Source organism: Mastomys coucha, unplaced genomic scaffold (genome assembly GCF_008632895.1).
Source record: "Mastomys coucha isolate ucsf_1 unplaced genomic scaffold, UCSF_Mcou_1 pScaffold5, whole genome shotgun sequence".
Taxonomy (NCBI): domain Eukaryota; kingdom Metazoa; phylum Chordata; class Mammalia; order Rodentia; family Muridae; genus Mastomys; species Mastomys coucha.
The window spans coordinates 2,050,835-2,076,811 of record NW_022196911.1 but is presented as its reverse complement, the minus strand read 5'-3'; the positions used below and the strand labels follow the sequence as shown (position 1 = coordinate 2,076,811).

At 41.5% G+C, this 25,977-nt stretch overlaps 1 protein-coding gene across 13 annotated transcripts in view; it reads left to right on the top strand.

Annotated features, from left to right (window-relative positions):
* Syne1 (spectrin repeat containing nuclear envelope protein 1) overlaps positions 1-25,977 on the top strand; it is a 506,592-nt gene that overhangs the window by 213,839 nt on the left and 266,776 nt on the right. For all 13 annotated transcript variants that reach the window (XM_031352591.1, XM_031352581.1, XM_031352587.1 and 10 more), the window contains 10 exons: positions 2,257-2,358; positions 4,466-4,669; positions 9,957-10,164; positions 11,291-11,403; positions 13,880-14,085; positions 14,852-15,007; positions 19,467-19,758; positions 21,212-21,384; positions 24,429-24,738; positions 25,240-25,404. In XM_031352591.1, the coding sequence (XP_031208451.1) occupies positions 2,257-2,358; positions 4,466-4,669; positions 9,957-10,164; positions 11,291-11,403; positions 13,880-14,085; positions 14,852-15,007; positions 19,467-19,758; positions 21,212-21,384; positions 24,429-24,738; positions 25,240-25,404 (1,929 nt within the window). The remainder of the gene's footprint in view (positions 1-2,256; positions 2,359-4,465; positions 4,670-9,956; positions 10,165-11,290; positions 11,404-13,879; positions 14,086-14,851; positions 15,008-19,466; positions 19,759-21,211; positions 21,385-24,428; positions 24,739-25,239; positions 25,405-25,977) is intronic.

The window sequence follows — 25,977 nt, the reverse complement described above, 5'->3', positions numbered from 1 at the left end:
TAGTTTCTACTGCTGATGGTAAAATTAATTTTACAGCTCATATAGTGATATGTACAGGAGTCATGTGGAAGGTTCATAAAAAGTAGTTTTTAGGAATTGCGTATGTCAACATTAAACACAATCATTTAAAAAAAACTGCAACCTGGAGAGTTGGCTTGTTGCTTAAAAGCATTGGCTGTTTTTCCAGAGAACCTGGGTTCAATTTCCATTATCCACATGGTGGCCCACAATTTTCTGCAACAGTTCCAGAGGAACTGACCCCCCTCTTCTGGCCTCTACAGGAACCATGCATGCTCATGGTATGCAGACAGACATACATGCAGACAAAAACCATAAAATACAAAATAATAATAACAATAATAATAAGAAGAAGAAGCAACCCAGTTGAATGGCTGCAACCATGGCTTAGTGGTAAGAGAGTACCTTGCTCTTGCAGAGGACCTAAGATCAATGCCCAGCCCAGCACCCATGTCAGTAAGTTCACAACAATGTGTACCTCCAGGAGGATCCAATGCTTCTGACCTCCACAGGTACCTGCAATTATGTGTACTTATACAAATATACATACAAGTACATATGCACACACGTACATGTTTGTGCACACAACACAAACACATGTATGTATATACATACACACAATTTTAAAAGTAAAATAAATCTTAAAAAAAAAAAAACTAATTGTAGGACCTGAAGAGATGGCTCTATATCTAAGAGTACCTGCTGCTCTTATAGAGGACCTGGGTTAGGTCCCCAGCACCAAAATAGCATCTCACAAACATTTGTGCCCGCAGTTCCTGGGGACCGAGTACTTTCTCTGGCCTGAATGGGCACTAGACATGCACACATTGCACATATACACAAGCAGGCAAAACACTCAAATATATTTTTAAGAATGTAATTGTAAATAAACTTACAGTTAAGTAAATTCTATTGAAAACAAAATTAACAAATGATCAAAATGTATTATCTTTGCCAGGTGTGGTGGTAGACCAAACCTATACTCACAGCCCTTGGGAGGGTGAAGTGGAGAGGTGGTTACAAGATTGAGGCTAGCTTAGTCACATAGCAAGAGCATGTCTCAAAAAAATCATCGTTTGCTGTCTCAAAGAAATCATCGTTTGCTAATACTTATCATACACAATAACATGCGCTAAGCCTTTGGATTCGCGATGTCGGTTACATCTGCAGCAGACACTGGGCATGCCATGAAATGCTGTGCTAGTCTACGGTGTGCCTTCTTTCTCCACAGAGACAGTGGCATCATGCTTAGGGCATGATGGTAAATACTGCAGCATCGTTTTTAGTAGGACAGGAGGTCACCAAATCAACCTTCTATTGATGACTGCAGAAAATACTGCCCGTGTCCCTCAAGCCCTTATTCAGTGTGGCAAGGTTGATTCTCTCTGAAATAACCATGTGGCATGCCAGTTAGTAAATCAGTGTGTTGGAACCAACCCAGTACATAACCCTGTCCTTCTTACTGCTGGGCCTTTCTTCCCACCTTACTTGAGCTCAGCAGGGGAGTTCTCGAATGGCCTGGCTGTTTCTGTAAAAGGCCGCCAGGCCTGGCAGTGAGTTGCTTTCTGAGCTCAGACCATTGGAAACTGTGTTCACAAAGCACTAAGTTCTGTTTCTCAAGTTGAGGGGGCTCTGTTATTAAATATTCTTTTGCAACTTAAAACTATGCAGTTTATGAGTATCTTTGCTCAGTAATGATTCTTGGTTTGGGATCCTTTTTCATAGGTTAACTGTTGATACAAAGAATGGGAGGTAACATATCAGATGCCAAAGTTATTTCTCCTTCAAGGTCCTGTAAATATTAATCTGAAGTGTGTCTTCTGGGTACTGCTGACAGTACTTTTATAGCTGGGCAGTCCTGATGTGTATTAGCATGCTTCTGTAAGACTTTAGCGTTGCCATAACAACTGGTAATAATACTGCTAATGAAGAAATAACGGCCTAGTGGACATCCTGGCTGACTCAGTACTTTTGGTCAGCATTTCATTTTTTCCAGGAGATCTTGTTTTTCCAATAAAAGAGGATGGGAAGAAAGAAATTCCCACTCCACATACCCCTCTTATTCGGAGTGAATTTAAATGGTAACATTTTCCATGCTTGTGAAAAAGTAGAACAGATTTTCTAAAGACTGCTTGCTGCTGGCGTCCTGACAGCTCTCAGTATGAGAGGCCAAGCATAGCCCGTCGGTCATCGGTCTTTGATTAGTGATGCCTTTCCCCTGTGCCTTTGCTTTCCTAGTCTGAAGTTAAAAACAAAACCTTAAAACTAGAAGAACTGCACTCCAAAATCAACAATCTTAAAGAACTAACGAAAAACCCAGAAACACCAACAGAACTTCAGGTGAGTGTGAAGTCAGATGACTTTCCTAATAAATACCACATAACAGCCACTTACATCCTTGCTCACAAAATACAAAAGGTATGTGCATTGTGTACCTGTGTGTGTGTGTGTGTGTGTGTGTGTGTGTGTCTATATCACCATAATTTCTGGCAAATGTGGGTTGTTTTTTTTTTATATATATCCTGGGGGTTAAGCATCAACATCAGTAGAATTCAGTGTGCCAATATTTATGGCACATTTACAATTGAAGCATTATAATGTTATTATAAGAGTAGTTTTCCTTGTTGAATTTTGGGTGCAGTATCAACTTGATTGTTTCTTGGTACATTTCATGTTTAGACAAGAATAGAACCCTGCCTCTCAATTCATATATGATCTTAACTAATAATGTGTTAATTCATTTAGTAACTAGGCCTGGGGACAGGGCAAGGGCTAATGTCCCTTCATAGCCCTGTAGATGGTCCCAGTCCCAAGAACTACAAGGCAGGTCAGGGGGGAGCTGGGTTGGCCAGGGAACCTGGGCTACTCTAATATCTAAGTTCTAGATGAATCCAATGTGGTAAGGCTTACCACTTTGGCCCACAGCCTCACTAACTCCTAGCTGACATCTCTGGGGTACCTTTGCCTATTCTTAGTTAGTTAGTTAGTTAGTTAGTTATGTTCATGGATTTTTCTCTCTTCTTGTACCATTGTCTTTGACTTTCTCTTTAACTGACTAGCCATGCTTGGCCCTGATCTCAGGCACATACGGGACTGTTGGACACTTCACCTGAAGCAAAGGAAATGACATTCCTATTCATGGCTGGAATAAAAAGGGATGGTGACTACTGTCACATGTATTTGGACCTTTGGCTATTACAGATGGAGGATTTAGCAAGGATTTGGTGTGAGCTACTATTGTTCTGCATCTCTCCTCTTTCTTTCTACTTGCCCCACCCCCACCCCAAGGAGGTCAGGTGATATGTCTTAATCGTCCTCAAGTATGAGGAAAAGAATTACTGAGACACCACTTAGAGGGGAGCCGCATTTGTCCCTTGCAGCTGGCAGCCACCAGCCTCTGGTTTCTAAACCCTGCCAGGCAGGGTGGCTGACTTCTAACTTATTTGCCAAAGAGTAAAGGCTTGTGTGGGTGGCCAGCATCTCCGCAGCGGTTGTGGGGGTTGGGGGAGGGAGAGTGTGTATCAGCATGTGGGCTCAACTCAAAAGTTATGATTGAAGGAAGAGACCACCCTTAGAGTCCACAGGGTGAGGATAGCTGGTTTATCTAACGAAAACTTTGTAGGGGATGAAAGCAGAGATGCCTTGGGCTGAGAAACAGAGAGAATAAGGAGGCAGGGAAGAGTGTACTCTATAGGTCAAGCTCATCCAGGGACCTTCAGCTGGGGAGGGGTGTTCTCAGGAGGAGGGGGCGTGGTCTCAGCAATGAGGGCATTCTCAAAAAAAAAAAAAAAAACAAAAAAACACACAGACTGAGAGAAGTGGAGGCTGTGTGAGGTCTTTGGTTCAGAAGCTTCTCCTACCCCTGCCCCTCCCTTCCAGGCCTGTGGAACCTCCAGCTGTGCCAAGCAGGGGTAGAAGCCCACAGCAGAGCAGGAAGAAAAGATGCTCTCAGCTTCTTGCTTGCAGCTGCTCTGAACTAGGAGTTAAAAAAAAAAAAAAAGAATACAACAAACCTTTATGTTTGCTGATTTTGCCAAAAAGCACTGATCTTTGAATTGTGGGATTAAGATCATTTTTTAGTTTAGAGGATTTATAAGAAGTCCTTTTATTAACTCAGGATCCACACACACACAAAAATCAACTTTCCTGAAATACCTCCTCCCAGGAGAAGAAAACAAATAGCCCTATGATCCGTTCCCTCGAACCTCCGTCAAAACCACACTCTATCTGAGAGAAGGGTTAGCTGCGACTCCGCTCTTTCCCTTCACTCAATATGGTTGGCAGCCCACACTCCCTGGCTTTCTGTCCTGGGAAAAACTTAGTATTGGAGAGACTTCCATGGCGAGCTTAATGTGTTCTTGATGGAGTTACTCGTAAACAGAATTCCTAGCCGGTGAGTGTGCTTTCTGTCTTCCCAGATTTTCACGAAATTGAGCTTTATATTTAGTTTATAGAAGCAGACTTGAGGCAGAAGCTGGAACACGCCAAAGAGATCACCGAGGAAGCAAAGGGAACCCTGAAGGATTTCACAGCTCAGAGTACACAAGTGGAGAGATCTGTCAAGGACATCACAGCGTGGCTCATCACTGTGGAGGAATCTTTGACCAGATGTGCCGAAACGGGGACTTGTGACGGGCTGAAGAAAGTCAAGGTAGGTGAAAAACTAGTTTCATTGTTTCCGCCTGAAGTCTGTATTCTTTCTCCTGTTTTGCAACTATGAAAAAGATATTACATCTCCTTTAAATTACTCATATTAAAAGTATTAACACCCAGACTAACTGACTCATAACAGAGACAAGAAAGACTGAGTGACATGAGAAGAAATGATTGCAAGCATCAAGAATTGAGTGATGGGGAGGAAGTAGACATCATACATTGCTTTAGGCCCTGCCCACCAGCTATACAGAAGTGTGTGTGCATATATACATATATACATATATGTATATATGCATATATATAATAAATATATGTGTGTATGTATAAAGTGTGTATGTATAAATATATACACACTTATATATTATATAAATATAGTATATATGTATAAAGAATTATTTATTTATTTTATGTATATGAGTACATTATAGCTATCTTCAGACACACCAGAAGACAGCAACAGATGTCATTACAGATGGTTGTGAGCCACCATCTGGTTGCTGGGAATTGAACTCAGGACCTCTGGAAAAGCAGGCAGTGCTCTTGATTGATGAGCCATCTCTCCAGCACGACTTTGTATCAACTTTTGAGCTTGAACCTCAAATAGTTTTTCTTTTTTTTTTTTTCTTTTTTTTACTGATTTGTTTTATTGCATTATGATGAGGAAAGATACATGATTTTAATTTATCTGAATTTGTTAACATGTAAGAACATATTTTAAGTAAATAGAATTAAATCACGTTCTTGTTTCCCTTATGTACCTCAACACCTCCCAGAGACCCCACTTCAATACCTATAATACCTTTTTTGTCATATTATTTAAAATGTATAAAATAGTATAACAATAAAAATGAGTATTATAAAAGTTGTTTGATATAAAGCAACAATCAATTGAAGTCTTATGTAGATGCTTCTCTACAGCAATACTGAAAATACATATGCTTTTCTCAATATAAACTTTATAACTCCAAAAATATTAACTGTATATTTTAAAATAATACATCACTACTAGTATTTTTAAATGAACATAAATATATAAAGTTTTGTTTGTTTGTTTGTTTGTTTTGTATTTAGTAGAGCTTAAAATCTTGGCTCTTACTGTGGTACAAGCCCAAAATAAGAACAATTTTTAGACATTGGATTTCATTGTAATAAGGCTGTACTTCAATGACCCTCACATCACCAAATGATTTTACCTCCATTGTAGCTAAGCTGAGAGTTGACAGTTCTGCTGCACCAAGGAATGAATTGTAGGTACAATTTTTAGATACAGACTTCCTGCTATGGCCAAAGCTAATTGACTTGACTGAGTGACTTTATTCTCAGCCCACAGAGAACAGGTTACATTCATTTATGAAATGGTGCGTGTATTAAGATGGTCTATCCATAAAGTCATTCACCAACTGTTTCAATTAACAATGGTTCTGCTTGGAGGGTGGTACAGGCATTAGGTGAGGGTGAGAATCTGGTTCATTGGCTTTTATAATTTGGAAAAGCATTTATCTCAGAGAAAGAGTAACTTATAAAGTCCTCTTCTTCAAACTTGATACAATAGTTACAAACATCAAGCAAAGCATTCAGTTTAACTCTTTGTTGTTCTCTTACAAGCCACCTCCCAAGTTAATTAAAGTTTACATTTCTTTTGACTGTATAAATACTTTTGAAACATGTAAGCTGTTCTGAAAACCATAGTATAATGTAAAAACATGAAACAAACAATACTACTAGTAGAGAGGCTGAGATAGGAGAAGCATGATTTCAAGACCATTATGTGGTACACAGTAAGACACTGTCATGTACAAACAAGAAGAAAGTGTATATGGATTGTAAAATATTGGACCTATTTCTCCAATTACCAAATTAGAGAGACTCATATTTTTGGATTTCAATTGATTAAGATATGTTGGTAATATTAATTTTCATATTAAGATATTAAGAAAAAGTAGTTATCACTTCCTGTTGCTTTTGTTGTAAGAGGTAGAATTAGGTTAGTGTGGGCTTGTTGAAAGATTACCTTCTTGCTTCTTCTAGGGTGTAGTTTTGCTCCTTATGTTGATGCTTTCCATCTATTATCCTTTGTAGGGCTGGATTTGTGGAAAGATATTGTGTAAATTAGGTTTTGTCATGGAATATCTTGTTTTCTCCATCTATGGTAATTCAGAGTTTTGCTGGGTATAGTAGCCTGGGCTGGCATTTGTGTTCTCTTAGAGTCTGTATGACATCTGCCTGGGATCTTCTAGCTTTCATAGTCTCTGGTGAGAAGTCTGGTGTAATTCTAATAGGCCTGCCTTTATATGTTACTTGACTTTTTTCCTTTACTGCTTTCTTTCTTTGTTTAGTGCATTTGGTGTTTTGATTATTATGTGATGGGAGGAATTTCTTTTCTGGTCCAGTCTATTTGGAGTTCTGTAGGTGTCTTGTATGTTCATGGGCATTACTTTTTTTAGGTTAGAGAAGTTTTCTTCTATAATTCTGTTGAAGATATTTACTGGCCCATTGCATTGGGAGTCTTCACTCTCTTCTATACCTATTATCCTTAGGTTTGGTCTGCTCATTCCATCCTGGATTTCCTGGATGTTTTGGATTAGGAACTTTTTGCTTTTTGCATTTTCTTTGACTATTGTGTCAATGTTTTCTATGGTATCTTCTGTGCCTGAGATTCTCTCTTCTATCTCTTGTATTCAGTTGGAGATGTTTGTATGTATGACTCCTGATTTCTTTCCTAGGTTTTCTATCTCCAGGATTTCTCTATTTCTGATTTCTTTATTGTTTCTATTTCCAGTTTTAGATTCTGGATGGTTTTGTTCATTTCCTTCACCTGTTTGATTGTGTTTTCCTGTAGTTCTTTGAGGGATATTTGTGTTTCCTCTTTAAGGGCTTCTAGCTGCTTACTGGTGTTCTCTTGTATTTCTTTGAGGGAGTTATTTATGTCTTTCTTAAAGACCTGTATCATCATCAGGAGAAGTGATTTGTATATCTGAATCTTGCTTTTCCAGTGTGATAGTGTGTCCAGGATTTGCTATGGTGGGAGAATTGGGTTCTGATGATGCCAAGTACCCTCCTCAAGTAGTTTTTCATTGCTTAAATATCCTTGTCTTTAATTTGAACATGCTCATCTGTAGAACTCTGTGATTTTTTTTAAGGTGAAAAAAATCTTTATTAATTGCTATCCAATTTAAAAGGTCGATTTTTTATTTCAGAGTAAACTGTCTTCCAAGACATTTTTTCATGTTGCTTTGTTGTTTCTGACATTAGTTGTCATATTAGAGGACTGTTGTTAGAATCTGAGTTTACTAGAAGATTCCAACTCATTGAAACTAAAAAAAAGTGTTTTCTATAACTCCATTTCTTTGCTGGTTGTTCTCATCTTGGAACTAGCAGCCCATGGTGAGCATGTTTTTTATGACAGTGTAGTTATGCTCACTGCTTTGTGTTGTATTTCATTTTTCTTTTCTTTTATTAGATATTTTCTTTATTTACATGTCATATGATTTTTCTTTTCCCAGTTCCCCCTCCCAGGAACAAACAAACAAACAAACAAACAAAAACAAGAACAAACCCCTGTTGCCTCCCCCACCCCACCTTCTCAAGTGAGGAAATCATCTCTATCCTCTCTTTATGTTAAGAGACACAATTCCACTCAACTGTTTGTAAAGTGTACATATTGTGTTGACTTTCAATATTGTTCTTTTGAAAGAGATCTCTTCTTTTCCTCTTCCTGTCTCTGTCTCTATCTCTCTGTCCCTGTCTCTGTCCCTGTCTCTGTCTCTGTCTCTCTCTGACTTTCTCTGTCTCTCTGTCTCTCTCTGTCTCTGTCTCTCTCACTCTCTCTCTCTCTTTGTGTGTGTGTGTGTGTGTGTGTGTGTGTGTGTGTGCGTGTGTGTGTATACTCATGTGAGTCCAGGTACTCAAATAGTAGAGAGCAGGGCTTGGAGCAGGGATTGAAGGTAGTTGTGGGTAACCCAGATATTGGGAACCTACTTGGGTCAGCAAGAGCAGCCTGAACTCTTAACCTCTGAGCCATCTCTCCAGCCATACTATGCTACAGACAAGGACATAGAGCTTTAAATCAACTGCTAGCATGTCTCCATGGCCTGTAATCCCTACACAAACACTCAGTGCTCCTCTGAACAATGGGAGCTGCAGTCTTTTCTAATGTAGAGCTTGAACTCAGGATCATAGCTGAGAACCTATGACAACCTGTTAGATTAGCTTAAGGTCCTAGATTACATCCCAGATTCTAACCAGTTTCCAGTAGCTATTTGTTATCCAGGAGAACTGATATAATTTACTAAAGAATCAATACAGGACAAGGAGACAGCTCAGTTGATAATCTGCTTGCTGGACAAGGTTGTAGTGCTGGACATGGACAGGTAAATCCCTGGGACTCAGGCAGCCTAGCTATGTCAGAGAGACCAATGAGAGACCTATGTCCAAAGAGAGACCCTGTCTCAAATAGACAAGGAGAGCTCCATCCAGTTCAATGAGAGACCCTGTCTCAAAAATCAAGATGGAAAGATCATGGTGGATGTCATCTAAACTCCACATGCATGCATATACATATGCATGCCTACTTGTAACACATGAATGCACATACAGTTCTATAAAATATGGTTTGTCTATTATATGGATTCTTTTCAATTTTTAATATTTTTTATTATTTTTGAGATTCTTGCTTAAGTGTTGTAGTCACATCATTTCTATCACTCCTACTCCTTCTATGCCCCCCCATTTCCTTTCAAATTCATGACATCTTCTTTAATAATTATTATTGGTGTGTGTGTGTGTGTGTGTGTGTGTGTGTGTATGTGTGTGTGTGCACATGCGTGCCAACACACATGTAAGCTACTGAGTCCATTTAGTATTGATCATATATACACATGATTAGGGCTGACCACCTGAGACTGGATAACCTACCTGGGAACCTATTCCCAGAGAAGATTGATTCTCCCTCTCTTAAGAACCATTGGCTTTCTGTAGCTCTTTGTCTAGGGGTGAGGTCTTGCAGATCCCCTCCATCCATGCTGAGATGTTAACTGGTGCTGTCGTTATACATATATTGTCATATGCTTAGGTGACCTCAGTGGTAAGACTCTATAGGTACAGATCCTTACCATATATAGAAGAAGCTTCTGAATCCAACCTACAAGTATGTACAGCTGAGGAGATCTCAACATTATTAATTTTAGATCTTAAAAACCTAGCAGGAGAAATAATTACAGTATTTCTCTTGAATGGGGTGAGCGTCCTTCACAGTATATTCACAGTGTGCCTTCATCACGTAGGACATACGAAAAGAACTTCAAAGTCAACAAAACAGCATCATCTCCACCCAAGAAGAGCTCAACACTCTGTGCCGGAAGTACCACTCTGTGGAGTTGGAGAGCCTGGGCAGGGCAATGACTGGGCTAATAAAGAAACATGAAGCCACAAGCCAGCTGTGCTCCCAAACCCAGGCCAGCATACAGGACTCTCTGGAAAAACACTTCAGTGGTGAGCTGAAGGGCTTTTAGTCTGAATCATCTGTTTATGAGAATGGCTTTGGACCAAATGCTGCTCAGAGACTGCCAGTAGAAGTTTGAACAGACCTTTTCGTTAGATTAATGTTTCAAATTCACTTATGCTCTGAGATTTGGGTAACAAATGTTCTGTTACAGAGCTCTAACCTTTTGAAGAATATCCCCTCTCTCCATGAGAGAACACAAATCTAGCCATTTTGATGATTCTGAATTATATCTGGCTCCTCTATATATAGGAGCTTACACATGTGAAGAACTACCTCTGTTCCAGTGGTCAGGAACTGCTAGTCAAATAGCTAGACACTTTAATGCTAGAATGAATACATCGATGTTAGAAGAGGTCATAGCAATGGCAGCCATATGACCCAGAAACCTCCAATTCTCCGTTTCTGCTTCTGAGACACTGTCTTCCACTCTGATGTGGGAACAGCATTCTTATTTTGGTTCATCTTTTCTAAGTCAGTGTAGTAAAGACAGTGGTTCCTGCTGAGGCCATAAAGGAAATCTTTCGTTCAGGGCTGGGGGAGGGCTTAGGAACTGAGTATGGATCCCCTGCATCCTATAAAAAAGCTGACTCGGTGACACATGTCTGTTTCTTACTGCTGGGAAGAAAGAGATGGATGGATCTGTGCCGCTCACCAGACAGATAGCCTAGATGAATTCATGAATTCCAGGTTTACTGAGGGACTCGATTACAAAAATAACATGTTGTAGAGAAACAAGAAGGCAGCTGCTACAGACTTCTGGCCTCACAGACACACACACACACACACACACACACACATACACAATGTGCACATATATCTTTAACACGCCTGAGTACATTTTCTCCTGGAATTCTTATAAACTCTTTCCCAAAATAAAAGAAAATAGGAGGAAATCAAACACTCCTAGTGCTTTATTACTTTTTAGTCTCTTTTATGTAACTTCTCCATTCTACCATTAATATTCATGGCTGTAGATCTTTATTATTGTTTTGGTTTTGGAGTGTTTTAAAAAGCAGGAAGGAAAGGGCTGGAATGGAGAAATAATTCATTGCAACTGTCCTAGGATCTCACTCAGCATTTTGAATTCATCTATTCTTTCCCAATTTTCAAAAGGGTCTATGAAAGAATTCCAAGAATGGTTTTTAGGAGCAAAAGCAGCAGCCAGAGAATCTTCTAATCTAACTGGTGACAGCCAAGTTCTTGAAGCCAGGCTCCACAATCTTCAGGTATGGGTGCTGATATCCTTATATGGATTCTGTGATGCTATGGTACTGATGTGGATACTGTGATGTTATAGTGATTAGATGAATGCTCTGATGTACTGATGTGGATGTTGTGGTCCTGATGTGGATACCATGGTGCTGATATGGATGCCGTGATGCTGTGATCTTGATGTGGATGCTGTGATGCTATGGTGATTATATGAATGCTCTGGTGCTGTAGTGCTGATGTGGATATCATGGTGTTGATATGGATGCTGTGATTGCTGTGGTCCTGATGTGGATACTGTGATGCTGTGGTGATTATATGAGTTCTCTGGTGCTGTCATATCGATGTGGATGCTGTAGTCCTGATGTGGATGATCTGCTCATATGGTTGCTGTGGTGCTGATACGGATGCAGTGGTGCTGATGTGGATGCTGTGGTGCTGTGATGCTGCTGTAGTTGCCATGGTGATGATATGAATGATGTGATGCTATGGTGCTGATGAGGATGCCATGGTGCTGATATGGATGCTGTGATTGCTGTGGTCCTGATGTGGATGCTGTGATGCTATGGTGATTATAAGAGTTCTCTGGTGCTGTGGTACTGATATGGATACAGTGGTGCTGATGTGGATGCTGTAGTGCTGTGATGCTGCTGTGGTTGCCGTGGTGATGATATGAATGATGAGATGCTATGGTGCTGATGTGGATGCAGTGGTGCTGATATGGATGTTGTGATGATGGTGATGCCCTTCCTTACCCCAAACAGTCACTGCCTTGTGCCAGACTCAGATTGTTTCTTTGCCTGGACCTTCTTATTTTGGTCCATCTTTTCTTCTTCCCACCATGGAGTTGGACTGTTGAGTCAGAAAGGGTTAGGCAACAATAAAAATCATAGAGAAACCAAAAGCAAGCTGACAAGTGTCTTGATCCCTTTCCTCTTGTTTTTAACCCACTGGCCATTCTTTAAAGCCATTCAAAATGAAACTTAATTTTAATTTTTATAGCAGCAAAAACATAAATATTTTCTACCAGTATTGAGGGACTTCTGGGAGTTGTTTGTTGTCTGAGTTTTAATGGAGAAACATACCTTGTGTATTCTTCAGTCTCATTAACTTGGGATCTAAGTCTAGAAGCAATCATGGCAATTACAGGTTATTTGGGTTTTATTGACTAAAGAAAATATATGCATCTAGGAAGATGGCTACTGTAAAGATGAACTTTCAGAAAAATAGATTCAAATGTGGTTTTAGCCAAGTTTTCATAGCTGATTATCTGAATGCATCACAATGCATTGTAAAACCAATGTTTATTTTTAAAAATCAGTGAGACTCATTGAGGTGGTGCAAGTTTGTGATCCTGGCACTCAGGATATTGACACAAGAGGGTCTTAGGTTTGAGGCCAGCCTACATTCCATTGAACAGCCACCCCAAATTCTCTATTAAGGTACATAGGAATTATGTGGCCCATTGAATGATAAAATACTGTCAATAAACCACCATATGGAAAGTCAAGTTATTATTTCATGTACAGGGCTGGTTTTTCAAAAGGGACGGTAAGTTCAGACTTGAAATTGTCCTCCACTTTGTGGAATTCACAAAATGTCACACAGAAATATTACATAGAAATATCATGGTGACAAAGGAACATTCTGGAATTCAAGGGAGACATGACTAGCATTTATTTCTGGGTTTCCCTTGTTTTGTGGAAGCCCAAGCACAGATCTTCCAAAGGAGAGGTACATGCAAACAGAGAAAGGCTTGTTCCTGAGGACTGGACTTTGTGTAGAGTAAACAAGAGAAGAGGAGGAAGATACAGAGTAGCTATCTAGATACAGAACTGTTAAACTAACCACATGAGGAGATGGGAGAAGAGGAGGAAGATACAGAGTAGCTATCTAGATACAGAACTGTTAAACCACATGAGGAGATGGGAGAAGAGGAGGAAGATACAAAGTAGCTATCTAGATACAGAACTGTTAAACTACATGAGGAGATGGGAGAAGAGGAGGAAGATACAAAGTAGCTATCTAGATACAGAAATGTTACACTAACCACATGAGGAGATGGGAGAAGAGGAGGAAGATACAGAGTAGCTATGTAGATACAGAACTGTTATACTAACCACATGAGGAGATGGGAGAAGAGGAGGAAGATACAGAGTAGCTATCTAGATACAGAACTGTTAAACTTACCACATGAGGAGCTGGGAACTGGAGCTGGGAAGCTGTGACATTAAGAACAGGAAACCATTGAGAAGAGAAAGCTGATGAGATTCCACTCTTATCCAGCATACTGTTTTCAATTTGTCCTCGTGCACTGCCTCAATTAGGAGCCCCGGTTTTATCCAACTACATGCATCCTTCTCAAGCTAGCCTTGTTAGACCTTTTCCCTCTAGTCTATGCCTTGCTTCCCCCTTACTTTATTATCTCAGCTCAGCACCATAATGAAGAATCCCATTGATACCAGCAGCTATCTATATTACCTTGACTTCCAGGGTGTCCTGGGTTCACTCAGTGATGGGCAAAGCAAGCTGGATGCAGTGACACAAGAAGGACAAACTCTGTACGCACATCTGCCCAAGCAGATTGTTAGCAGCATCCAGGAGCAAATCACAAAAGCCAACGAAGAATTCCAAGCTTTCCTGAAACAATGCCTTAAAGATAAGCAGGCTCTCCAGGACTGTGTTTCAGAGCTGGGGAGGTAGGTTGTTATAATAAATGTGGATTTCATCACACACAGAAGGACTTTTCAAATGCTTGGTGGGGACGATTCATGTGAAGACACAAATAGTGTTTGAATGGTGAGTTGACATTATAATGAATGTTGACCTGCCTTGAGGACCAGGCTAATTCTATTAATTCTAAAATAATTGATGACTGCTTTTGAAAGTCTCGTTTGGCTTTATTTCTTATGCAGAAAAAAAAATAAAGCCAAGAAATTATATCCACTGGTAATTACACATAACCTAGCTGTATGCCCCTTCAGACAATTTGGCTAACTCAGGGTATTAAAACCAATTTCTTTCCTGTTGTATTTACTTCTGTTGGGATAATCTTGGTAGAAAACAGCTATTGAATTTCATGGATTCCAATCAGTTACACATATACACAGGTACAAGCACATGCACATTCCCATGCACAAATGTGTAGGTAAGCCCATACACACACACACACATACACACGCACACACACACACACACACACACACACACACACACACACACCAGTGAAAGAGAATATAACACTGGAGGAAAAACTCCTTGCTCCAGGGAGAAAAGGCATCCATAGGATCAGACTGTCTTACCTATGACAGTCAGACTATTTATGAGAGCTTCTTGTTGAGTTCTCTTTATGAGTGGAACACTCATGAGGCTCTAATTGCTGCAAAGAAGTTGGAGCAACCTCAGCTGTTGGGACAGGAATAGACATATTGAGAATTTTTTCTAAGATGTCATTCTTCTCTTTAGCTTTGAGGACCAGCACAGAAAACTGAACTTATGGCTCCATGAGATGGAGGAAAGGTTAAACACAGAAAACTTGGGGGAGAGCAAACACCATATTTCCGAGAAGAAAAACGAAATCCACAAAGTGGAGATGTTCCTGGGAGAACTTCTGGCTGCCAGGTGGGGTGCAGAAACAGAGTGCGTTGTTGATTTGCCCACATGTCTTGGGCTTGTTAGCTACTTGCTTGGCTTTTGGCTGGCTTTCTTGGTTGCTTGTTGGTAGTGATTTCTTCTGTTCTCGAATATCTCAACTACCAGGCTGCATTCCTTACAGCAACGCGGTAGCCTGCAAAAGCTGTGGGCCTAATTTCCTCTTCCTTTGCTCAAGAAGTTGGGCTACTCCTTTCTTTAACTTTGTTTAGCTCCTAGCAATTTTATTAAAAATACTTGATTTAAGCTGGGGGAGGGGAGAGGTGACACATGCCTTTAACACCAGCACTCAGGAGGCAAAGGCAGGTGGATCTCTGAGTTCAAGGCCAGGCTGGCCTACAGAGAGAGTTCTAGGATAGCCAGTGCTACACAGAGAGACCCTGCCCCCTGCCACAACAACAACAAAACAAAAAACAAAAACCAAAACCAAAACAAAACAACAAAACTTTACTTCCCTTTCTGGAATTACCTTGTACTCATTACTACCAGAAGAAGCTGGCATAACTATAGAAAACTACAAAATCACACTGCGAAAAATACAGCTAGGACACCACTGCCATCTGCAGCATTTTGCTCCTTATGTTTTTGCTCCACTCCTAGAACTTACCCGTTTTGTCTCTATGGCAAAATCAAAGGCTTTCCAGTGAGTGCAGCTTGGTTTTGAACTTACTGAGCACCCTGAAAAGCAATGTTTGTCTATGAGGCAGGAAAGAGCAGAGCCCACTTGCTTAATCAAAGGAATCACTGGGATCGTAGTGGGAGTAAAAACTGCTGAATTCACACCACAGTCTTTCTCCATTTCCACCTATGATCGAATGTACCAGTCCTCTTGTCTTGAAGAGAAATTTTGCAAACTCCCAGCAGAATTCATGTCCTGACTAAAATCACTCAATAGTATCTGTGGAGCTTCATCCAGGACCCCAGCAGAGATCAAGGTCCATGAGTATCCAATTACATGAATTGGGTATTTCTTTATCTATCCTGCTTGTATCTTTCCCCAGTTTAGATCAGCTCTTAATTACAGTATAGTGCAAAGCAGATGCTACAGAAGTAGCTGTTGTGCTGTTGATCAGTGAGTGGGAAGAAGGAGGCAGGAAAGTCTGTGTTTGTTCAGTACAGACACGATTATTTAAAATACAGGTTCAGTACATCGCTGCTGGAATCTGCAGATGTGGAACTCAAAGGTAAGGTGGGCACAGCCACAGTACTCATTTGGCACCCTAGTTTGATAACTATTGAGATAGGCCCCTAGCATGCTTTGCTTCTGCCTTTGGACACCTTCCAGGGACTTCAGTTCTTTCCACCTTTCCATTCCAGTTGTCTGGAAAGTTAGAACATTTTTGAGAGAATTAAAGAGAACAATAGCATCATTTTAAATACCTTTCTCAAAATTAAACTGTATTTTGCTTTCCAAGTCTTGACTCTTGTCTAGATACAATGTAACACAACCAACCCCACACCTACCTTTCGTCAGTAGTTTGCAGGTGACTTCTGTTCTTGACTCCATTTCTTCGCAGGCTGCTGTACACATTTATCACTTTCTCCTGACATCACTGCTGTGAAACCTCCTGCACAAGAGGGAGTGGCCCATCACCAAATTCGTTGTCTCTTTAAACCTCTCATTATCCCTTCATCCCAAGTGTGCATGGGTCTGAGGGCACATCGCAGCCTGAAGATAACCTTGGCTATTATCCCTCAGACCATATTCACCTAATTGGTTTGGGAGGTCTCTCACCAGCCTGCAACTCTAAAAGTAATCTAGGCTGTCTGGCTGCTGAGTCTTAGAGATACCATCTACCTGTATCCACCTCCCAGCACTGGGATCTTAAGTGTGCACATCACCAGGCCTGGCCCTCATTGTCTAATAATTGCAACATTTATAGGCACATGATAAGTGTCATTCATAGTCTAAGACCCGATGCTATGTGATCTCCAGTGTTTCCCTTGGATCTTTCCAGCAGCATCAAAAAGCTCCTCACATAGATTCTCCGGCTCTGACACCTACTTCTTTGTTTTTTTGGCGGGGGGGTGGGTTCTCACTATGTAGACCAGGCTAGCCTCCAGATGACCATCTTTTTGCCTCAACCTACCAATGCTAGGATTATGAGCATGCACCACCACACTGACCTATGATACCCTATGCTTCTTTCATGTATGCTGCTCTTCCCAACCATCTGGGCACTTTCTATCATAAAGTACCCAGCTCTTCAAAAAGTAGAGGGATATACCCTGTAGAAAAGGCATCAAGACCTGCGACTCAGGAATGCTTACCATCCATTGAGTGAATCATTTTGTATTGGCAGAGAAATATCTTATATTGGTTATTATGTAACTCATAACAGGTACACTGTGTCCTGTAGCTCACCTTCCTGCTCACTAAGCAGATTGATTAAAATGTCTTAGTGTCTTGCAGAGGAGGAGCCATGTTAGATAACTATATCTCAGAGAGGTTCGAAAGATGCTATTTACATAGGAGTTGCTCAGAAACAGCCAGAGTTGTAGACGGGATACATTATGTTCTTTTTCTACTATGTTCAACATTTATGAGTGTGTGTGTGTGTGTGTGTGTGTGTGTGTGTGTGTGGTTTATATATTCTGTACTTATGTATGTAGAGGCCAGAGTTCAACAACAGGTTCCTACAGAAATTATTTTCCCTTTCTAGTTTTTGAGACAAGTTCTCTTCTAGGCTAACTAGCCAGAGAGTTCTAGGGACCCATCTATCTCTGCCTTCCTATACTGGGATTACAGGCATGTGTCAGCATGTTCAAGGTTTTACATGCATTCTGGGGAATCTCCTCATGCATATGTGGATGAGCACTTTTGCCAGCTGAACCTCCTCACTATCCAGCAGTTCTGATCCAGACAGCTCATTTCTGCCAAGCACCCAGACTTTCCCTGGTGAGTGTGAAATCCCTGGAAAGTTCAGGCTCCCTTGACTGCTGTTTCCAGGGCATTTGAACTAAAGGGGAATGACTAGATAATGGACAAAAGGTACAAAATCCTCATATGGGGTTTGTTGGTTTGTTGTTTCAGTTATAGTTCTACTGGATGCACGTGAATATAGCTAAAAAGTAGAAAGACGTATTTTCTTTTTAAATCCCTAAGAAATAATTTCAAATGTTCCCACCGTGGAAAATATGTGACCTAGTAAAGAGGTGGATACATTAACTAGCTTGATTCAAGCTACACGTTGTGCTCATAAGCCACAGTATCACTTTATAAGCCACCCATTAACATAACTACAAATTGTTGCTTTCTAATTAAAGGGGAAAAATAGCAGCTGGCCAAGTTGCACTAATACCTTAGAACATTACAACCAAGCCAAGCAAGGGTTGAGAAATTTTTCCTCTGGACCCAATTACTGTAGCTCTATAGTATGAGCTATGTTCAAGTACAAGTATCTTCAGTGTTCAAGATACACCAAACACATTGGCTTCTACCATTATATTTGAAGACAGCTCCCCCGCTCTGTTGTCTCTGCCTAGCATTGTGTCACATCCTAGGGATGCAAATGGATGCAGCCACCCTAACTTCTAGATAGCCACAGCCTACAGGTGAGACAGGTATCATAGATCAGGGAGTAGGACATGGAGTAAAGGCACAGGAGTCCTGCGCATATCTGTCTGTTTGCCGTAGATACTGCCTAGAGATGGGATGCCTGTGTTGAGTTGTCAAGAGGCAGCTCAGAAAGTAACAGGCAAGCAGAATTGTCCTGAAGGAGAGATGTCCACTTTGCTAATTACTTGTTTTATTGCTGAGACAAAGTATTCCACAGAGAAGATTTGGAGAAGGAAGTCTTGATTCTGGCTTAATGTTCAAGGAGATGTATTTCATAGTGGGAAAAGTGTGGTGGGGAGTTTTTATTTGGGGGGGGGGAGGCCAGCCCTCTTGTCACAATAAATCAGCAATCAGGAAGCACAGAGTGAATGGGAAGTAGATCCAGGCTGTAAAAATGTCAAGGCTCACCCTGAGTGACATATTTCCTCCAGCAAAGCTCTACCTCCCAATACTTTCCACATATCATCAGCTGCTGGGAACCAAGTGTCCAAATCCTTGAGACAATGGGGGATACTTCCCATTTGAACTGTAACATTCACAGCAGAGCATGGGAGCTTTTCATAGGCTATCAAACATGAATGGAAGGGATGTTCAGGATGAGCTGGGCCCACTTTCTAGACTGAACTCCTAAAGAGATATAGGCTCCACCACTGAGATGTAAATGGAGATATGGCAGAAATAGATTCATATTCCCTGACAGATACTGACTATACTAAGAAGGCAAAGAGACAGCCTGGTCCCCAGCATCTACATGTTAAAGTTATATCAGCCGTGAGCTCTTGTCTGGTTCCTGATCCAATGTCAACAGTCATTTTTCATTCCCCTGGATCCAGAATGCTGGAACTAAAAAAAGAAATTCTGTTTGTCCAGAGAGTCCCTCGATAAACTCTCCCAGAGAGGGCAGTTTCTCAGCGAAGAAAGCCACGGTGCAGGGAAGGGAGGCCGCCGGAGTACCCAGCTCCTCACCAGCTACCAGAACCTTCTCAGAATTACCAAGGAGAGGCTGCGCAGCTGTCAGCTGGCCCTGCAGGAGCACGAGGCTCTGGAAGAAGCCATGCAGAGCATGTGGTCTCGGGTGAAGGATGTGCAAGACAGGTTGGCTTGTGCAGAGAGCACTCTTGGGAACAAGGAGATGTTGGAGGGGCGATTGTCACAGATCCAGGTATGTGCAGCCCACAACTGCTTCCCACTGCAATGATCCCATGCACAACTCTAGAATTGGCCCTCATCATCTGGGAAGTGTCAAATAAAAGTGTGGGAGATGGGGGGGATGGATAAAACACTCAGAGAAACTATTTATTCTCCTTTTGGGGAAAGGAACATTTTTTTGTTTTAAAAGCTTTAGTTTGTTTGTTTGTTTCATTCAGTAGTTAACCATCAAAGTTCACTAAATACTTACTCTGTTACAAGTGTACATTGCTGGGAATATAGAAATAGTGGTTAGTGCCTGTGTCCAAGAGGTCAGAGACCAGTGTGTGAATTGTTAGTACAAAGCATAGGTCTGGGCTGTGAATGGAGTGACCAGGGCTCTTTGTAAAGGCAGACTTCCAGTTACATGACCTTGAACAAGGCAAGCAGACTTCTGGTAGACATGACCTTGAACCGTGGGAATCAACCAGGCAACAAAAGGAAGAAGTTACCTTCTCTGAAGATGTGTCTTCACTGGCTAAATTAATTTTCGCTCACTGAAACCACTCAACGAAATTATAGTTGTTGGCCCAAAGTTTTCCAGAAATTTAAGCTGGTTTTTGGACCCCATACTTCTCATATCCAGCTTATATCAGTCTAGCCTGGTGTCTATGTAAATTTACTGCTTTCATTTTATGAAGAGATATTCCCACCTTAGTTATCTTGGCAGGTAAACAGGAGGTGCACTGATCAGTGTGTGCATGCCTGTGGTGCTGTCATTCCTTGGTCACCAAACACCTAGGTTTTTGAGAGTCTCTCATTAGCCGGGAGCTCCTGTAGCCGGCTAGGCTGGCTAGCCAGGAAGCCCTGTGTACCTCTCTCTGCCTTCCCAGAGCTAAGAATACAGGCACATGCCACCACTCCCAGCTGTTTGGGGTTTTTTAACTTATTTACTTTACATCCCACTCACTGCCCACCTCCCAGTCACCCCCTCCCACAATCTTTCTCCCTGTTCCTCCTCCCCTTCTCCTCTGAGCAAGTACTCCTCCCCACCAGATGTCCCCCACCCTGGCACATCAAGTGTCTGCAGGGGTAGGCACATAACCTCCCACTGAGAGCAGACAAGGCAGCTCAGATAGTAGAACATATCCCATGCACAGGCAACAGCTTTTGGGATAGCCCCTGTTCCAGTTGTTCAGAAACCGCATGAAGACCAAGTTGCACATCTGTTACATATGTGCAGGAGGCCTAGGTCCAGCCTGTGTGTGTTCTTTGGTTGGTGGTTCAGACTCTGAGATCCCCAAGGGCCCAGGTTCTTTATGTGGGTTCTTTTATGTGGGTTCTAGGGATTAAACTCAGATTTTCATGCTTGCAAACTGAACTCACTTCAGACCTTGGCCCCTTAGTTCTAGGAAGCAGCCATTGTTTAGCATAGGAGGTTTTCATTCCTACTGACAGACATTTCCTTCTCTCCTCTACCCGCCCAGGACATTCTCCTTATGAAAGGTGAAGGAGAAGTGAAGTTGAACCTGGCCATTGGCAAAGGGGACCAGGCCTTAAGAAGCAGCAACAAGGAGGGTCAGCAGGCGATTCAGGAGCAGCTGGAGATGCTTAAAAAGGCATGGGCTGACGTCATGAGTTCGGCTGTCCATGCGCAAAGGTGCAACAATCTTCCCTAAGAGCTTATTTGCCCAAATAAAACCCAGCAGTTTCCTAAAGTCATGGTGCAGCATCTAGGCAGCCTGCAGTGGAATTACCAAGCATGCTATTTTTGCTGTGTGCAGGCATTGCCTGTCTTTGCCTGTGTTAAATTCCCCACGGGGCAGAGACTAGTGCTGGTATGCTAGTGTGCTTCAATTCTGTGTTTTCTTTTCAAAATATTTTTGTCCATTCTCCCCAACCCCTCAGCCTCCACCCAGTGTCCTTCATGGAACTTTGCACATAACACAAGCTTGGGGAAAGATCTCATTTTAAGTCGATAATATTTAAAGACTCTTTAATAATAAGTCAAGTGATTCTTTAATAGCTCTTAGCTATTTAAAGGCACGTGCAGGGAAGTGTTGTCAGCATATTATAGTGCTGATAACCAAGCTTAAAACATGTGTCTGTTCCTCATTCTGGAGTTATCCCACTGAGCTGCTGAAGTAAGGTGTGTGTGTTATCACAATGATACAGATATCCAGGCATTTAGTGTCTTAAGCCTCGGAGAGCTGAGATTCCACAAAGTGGGGCATGTTCTCATGCGGCCAATCATGAGCCCATTCCGAAGTCCTTAGAGCTGTTACATTATGGTCTGATTCCACCCAGGTGTGGGATCTCTAAAGGTGATCCGGTGAGGTTCACAGTACTATGGTGATTACCAAAGGCCAGAGAGCATGTCAGGGAGGCAGGATAGAAACGGATGCTCACTATGTACAAATGTAGTTAGGTACGAGCAAGAGACTCTGCAGTGCCCCATACACAGCAGGATAAGGAAAAATCACAGTTCTGTAGTTAGTACACACTTCAGAGACCTAGGAAGAAATATAGTGGAAAGTCTCACCATAGAATGAATCTAGAGCATTGTCAAGAAAGAATGTGCTTAGTTTGAGTCAAACACATATCCATGTATCAAAATACAGTATGGCCCCATTAATACACACGGTGTATTAAGTTCTGTGTCATTTAAAAATTAATCTTAGTTGATAGGAAAGAAGCAAAGGGAGAATGAAGATGGGAAAGGAAGGGAAGGAACGTAGGCCTGACCTGTATCTGTTACTGATGGAGAGGTAGAGGAAAAAATTGTGTCCTTGTTTGTTATAAATGGAAGCCTTCACCTTCCCTGAATCTTCTCTCAAATTATCTGTACATATCCAGCTGTCTTGTTGGATAAAAAGCTACCACTGAGAATTAGATTAAAACACATCCAGAATCCATAGTCTGGAAGCTCTCTACTCTCTAAGGGACTCCAGAAGTGGGTCCCAAAGTGACCACAGCAAAAGAAGATGGTGTGCCACTGAGGTCAGAAGATGCACCAGGGCTGCAGCTGCCTCCTGCCATGCAGGCAGCACAGGGCCGCCTAACATCAGCATGGGTTTTGTTTGCCTTTGCTTCAGTTCTCGGTTTTCACAGTAAGAGGAAGTGGCTTTCTAGACAAACAGGACATCGCATCTCTGTTATAACTCCCAGTGATCAGTAAGGAAAAGAGTCGGGTCCTCTGGGGGTTCTCCCATTCTATAGTAAACTGTAGAGCGTAAATAACTTCCCAGTGGTTGGCAATGGGCCAGCTTTCAGCTTTGTAGAACTGAATAGAGATGCAGGAGATTTTTTTTTTCCAGATGTTAGAGTAAAATGTTAAATCCAAGGAACAGATTCAGAGCTCTGACTCTTATTTTGGCAAGAAATTAAATCTGACAGCTACATGCTGGGTTGTTTCCTTGATGCAGTGAGGCAAACAATGAGCCAAGACAAAATCCTTTTTGCCTGCTAAAAGATCAGAGCTGGGGAGAAGTATACATTCCAGAGGCTCTGACTCAGACTGTATTACCAAGAGTCTTCAAAAGACCCTGAGCTGTGGCAGAAGAAGGTGGCTTTGGTGGCTTCTGGATTTATCGATTTAGACTTTTTAGAAACTTTCAGGAGTTCTATGAGCCTATGAACCTATGATACGATAGGTCTCTATGAGACTACATGATCATACCAATATAGAATACTAATACATACCAAAACAGAAGTAACAATTTGAACAAGAGATGGAAGTTCATTGACTATGTTACCCTGATTCCAGAATAGCAGGGTACTAGGCAAGAACTTCTAGGGACATTAACTGAGCATGAGCATAATATAGTCTGTGTTCTGGTCTGTTCATTACTTCCTAGCAGGCTACAGGTCTTGAGTTTGAGTAGTGTTGGTGGGGGTGGGGGATGACAGAGAGTGGAGATGAAAGTTAGAAGGGAGTGAGACAAGGAAAGGGAGGTGAGGGCAAGATAGAGAAGAGAAAAGAGAAGGGGGAGGAGAGGAGAGGAGAGGAGAGGTTATTATAAAGTTCAGTAATAGGAGCCTTTCCTTGTGTCATTCTGGAAATCATTTATTTTTCTATTTAGAAATCCAGTGAGCTGACTGTTAAATATGTGGCTGTGTTTCCCATAAATATAACCGAGTCTTCATTTAGTCATATGTTTAACACAAAAGAATTGGCCTTTATGTGTGCATGGTCTAAAACTATAGTATTTACCCAGGCAAAATATTTCAAACTTAGCTGTGAGTGAACAAGTGATTACATCTGACACTAGTAATTAATAGACTTTGCATGAGAAAATTTAAGAATTGATTTGTGCTAAGCAGAATTTAATTAACAGTATAGTACTGAGTTTCGTAACCACAATGTACTATATGAATTATCTGTTCACTTGAGACAATTAGCATTTGGAAGATATATGGCTAGGTGTGTGTGTGTGTGTGTGTGTGTGTGTGTGTGTGTGTTTGTGTGCATGTGCATGTGTACAGTAGCAGCTTGCTTAAAATTCTAGCATATATTAACTTTGAAGAAACCATACCCTAGTTGTGACAGATCAAAAAAATGTTTCTCCCTACCCTCAAAAGCAACATTTCATTACAGTAATATTCAGCAAAGCCCTTTAAACAGATCCCTTGGGCCTGTAATTGTATTTTGGTAGAGACAGCAAAATTGAAACTCAGTTTTACAGTGTGTGACCCTCATTCCAGCACCCTGGAGTCTGTGATTGACCAGTGGAGTGACTATCTAGAGAAGAAAAGCCAGTTGGAGCAGTGGATGGAGTCAGCAGACCAGAAAGTCGAGCATCCTTTACAGCTGCAGCCAGGGCTCAAGGAGAAATTTTCCTTGCTGGACCACTTTCAGTCCATCGTGTCTGAGGCAGAGGATCACACAGCAGCTCTGCAGCAACTAGCAGCAAAGTCCAGGGAGCTGTTCCAGAAGACTCAGGATGAGTCCTTCAAAGAGGCTGGCCAGGAGGAGCTGAGAACACAGTTTCAGGACATAACGACCGTGGCCAAGGTGAGTACTTTAGACCAGTACGAAGGCTTCACAGTGCAGGTCAGGAACCTCCACATATAGACCAGGGTAACCTCACATTCACAGAGATCTACCTACCTCTGCTTCCCAAGTAATGATTTCTTTTGAAGATATTAAATTTACGGGGGCTTGCTCCTCTTCTTGCTGTCTTGCTCTTTCTCTGCTTCCGTTCCTCCTCTCTTTCCATGTGCTCATGCCCGGCTTCTACTCTTCTGTCTTTCTCTCTCTATTTCTCTCTCTCTCTCTCTCTCTCTCTCTCTCTCTCTCTCTCTCTCTCTCTCTCTCTCTGCCTCTACTACCCTCTTAACTCCCCATGCCCTGAATAAACTCTATTCTATACTAAAAAAAAAAAAGGAAAAAAAAAAAAAAAACACGAGGAACCCAAGACTTCTGTGCTACCAGAAAACCTCTACCGAGTGTCATTTCACAATCTCATTTTCCCAGTGACTCTGACTGTTCACACACTTTCTCTTTGTTAACTAGGAGAAAATGAGGACAGTGGAGGACCTTGTAAAAGACCACCTCATGTACTTAGATGCTGTCCAGGAATTCACAGATTGGCTCCACTCAGCAAAGGAAGAGCTTCACCGCTGGTCGGACACATCTGGGGATTCATCAGCTACCCAGAAAAAGCTGTTGAAAATCAAGGTGAGCATCCGGGCCGATGTTTTATTTTTCTGCATTGATCCACAGGTTCTTTAGTATGGTGGCAGATTTGTAATAAGGACTTGGTGGATAAGATTCTGGGGGGTTTGGTTTTTGTTTGTTTGTTTGTTTTTAATGTTTTCTTCCTGGTTTTGGTTGGTGTTTTATTGTTTCGTCCATCACTGATTCTAAACACAAAGTTTAAGAAAACAATCTCAGGGAATTTAGTTCCACTTATGAGCAAATTGTGGCCTTGGCTCTATGTGTTTCTTATGCAGATGTACATTTTGCTGTACTAGTAGAGTCTAAGAAAACAGTGCCCTATTGAGCTGACAAAACCAGAGTAGCCAAAGCTTAAAAGTCGCTTCAAGTTTAGGCTCTGAAGCATCTGAAGTTTAGGCATTCTGCAGCATCTTTCGTCTCCTGACTTTCTAGCTCTGTTTTTGGAAAACTCACTTCTATCAATGCCCTCAAGTCTCATTGGAAATACAGAAAAGAGTTTTAAAAAAAAAAAAACTATAAATTTCCAGAACCAGCTCTAAGGAGCTTTGGAGGCCCAAGTGAGGTATATATATA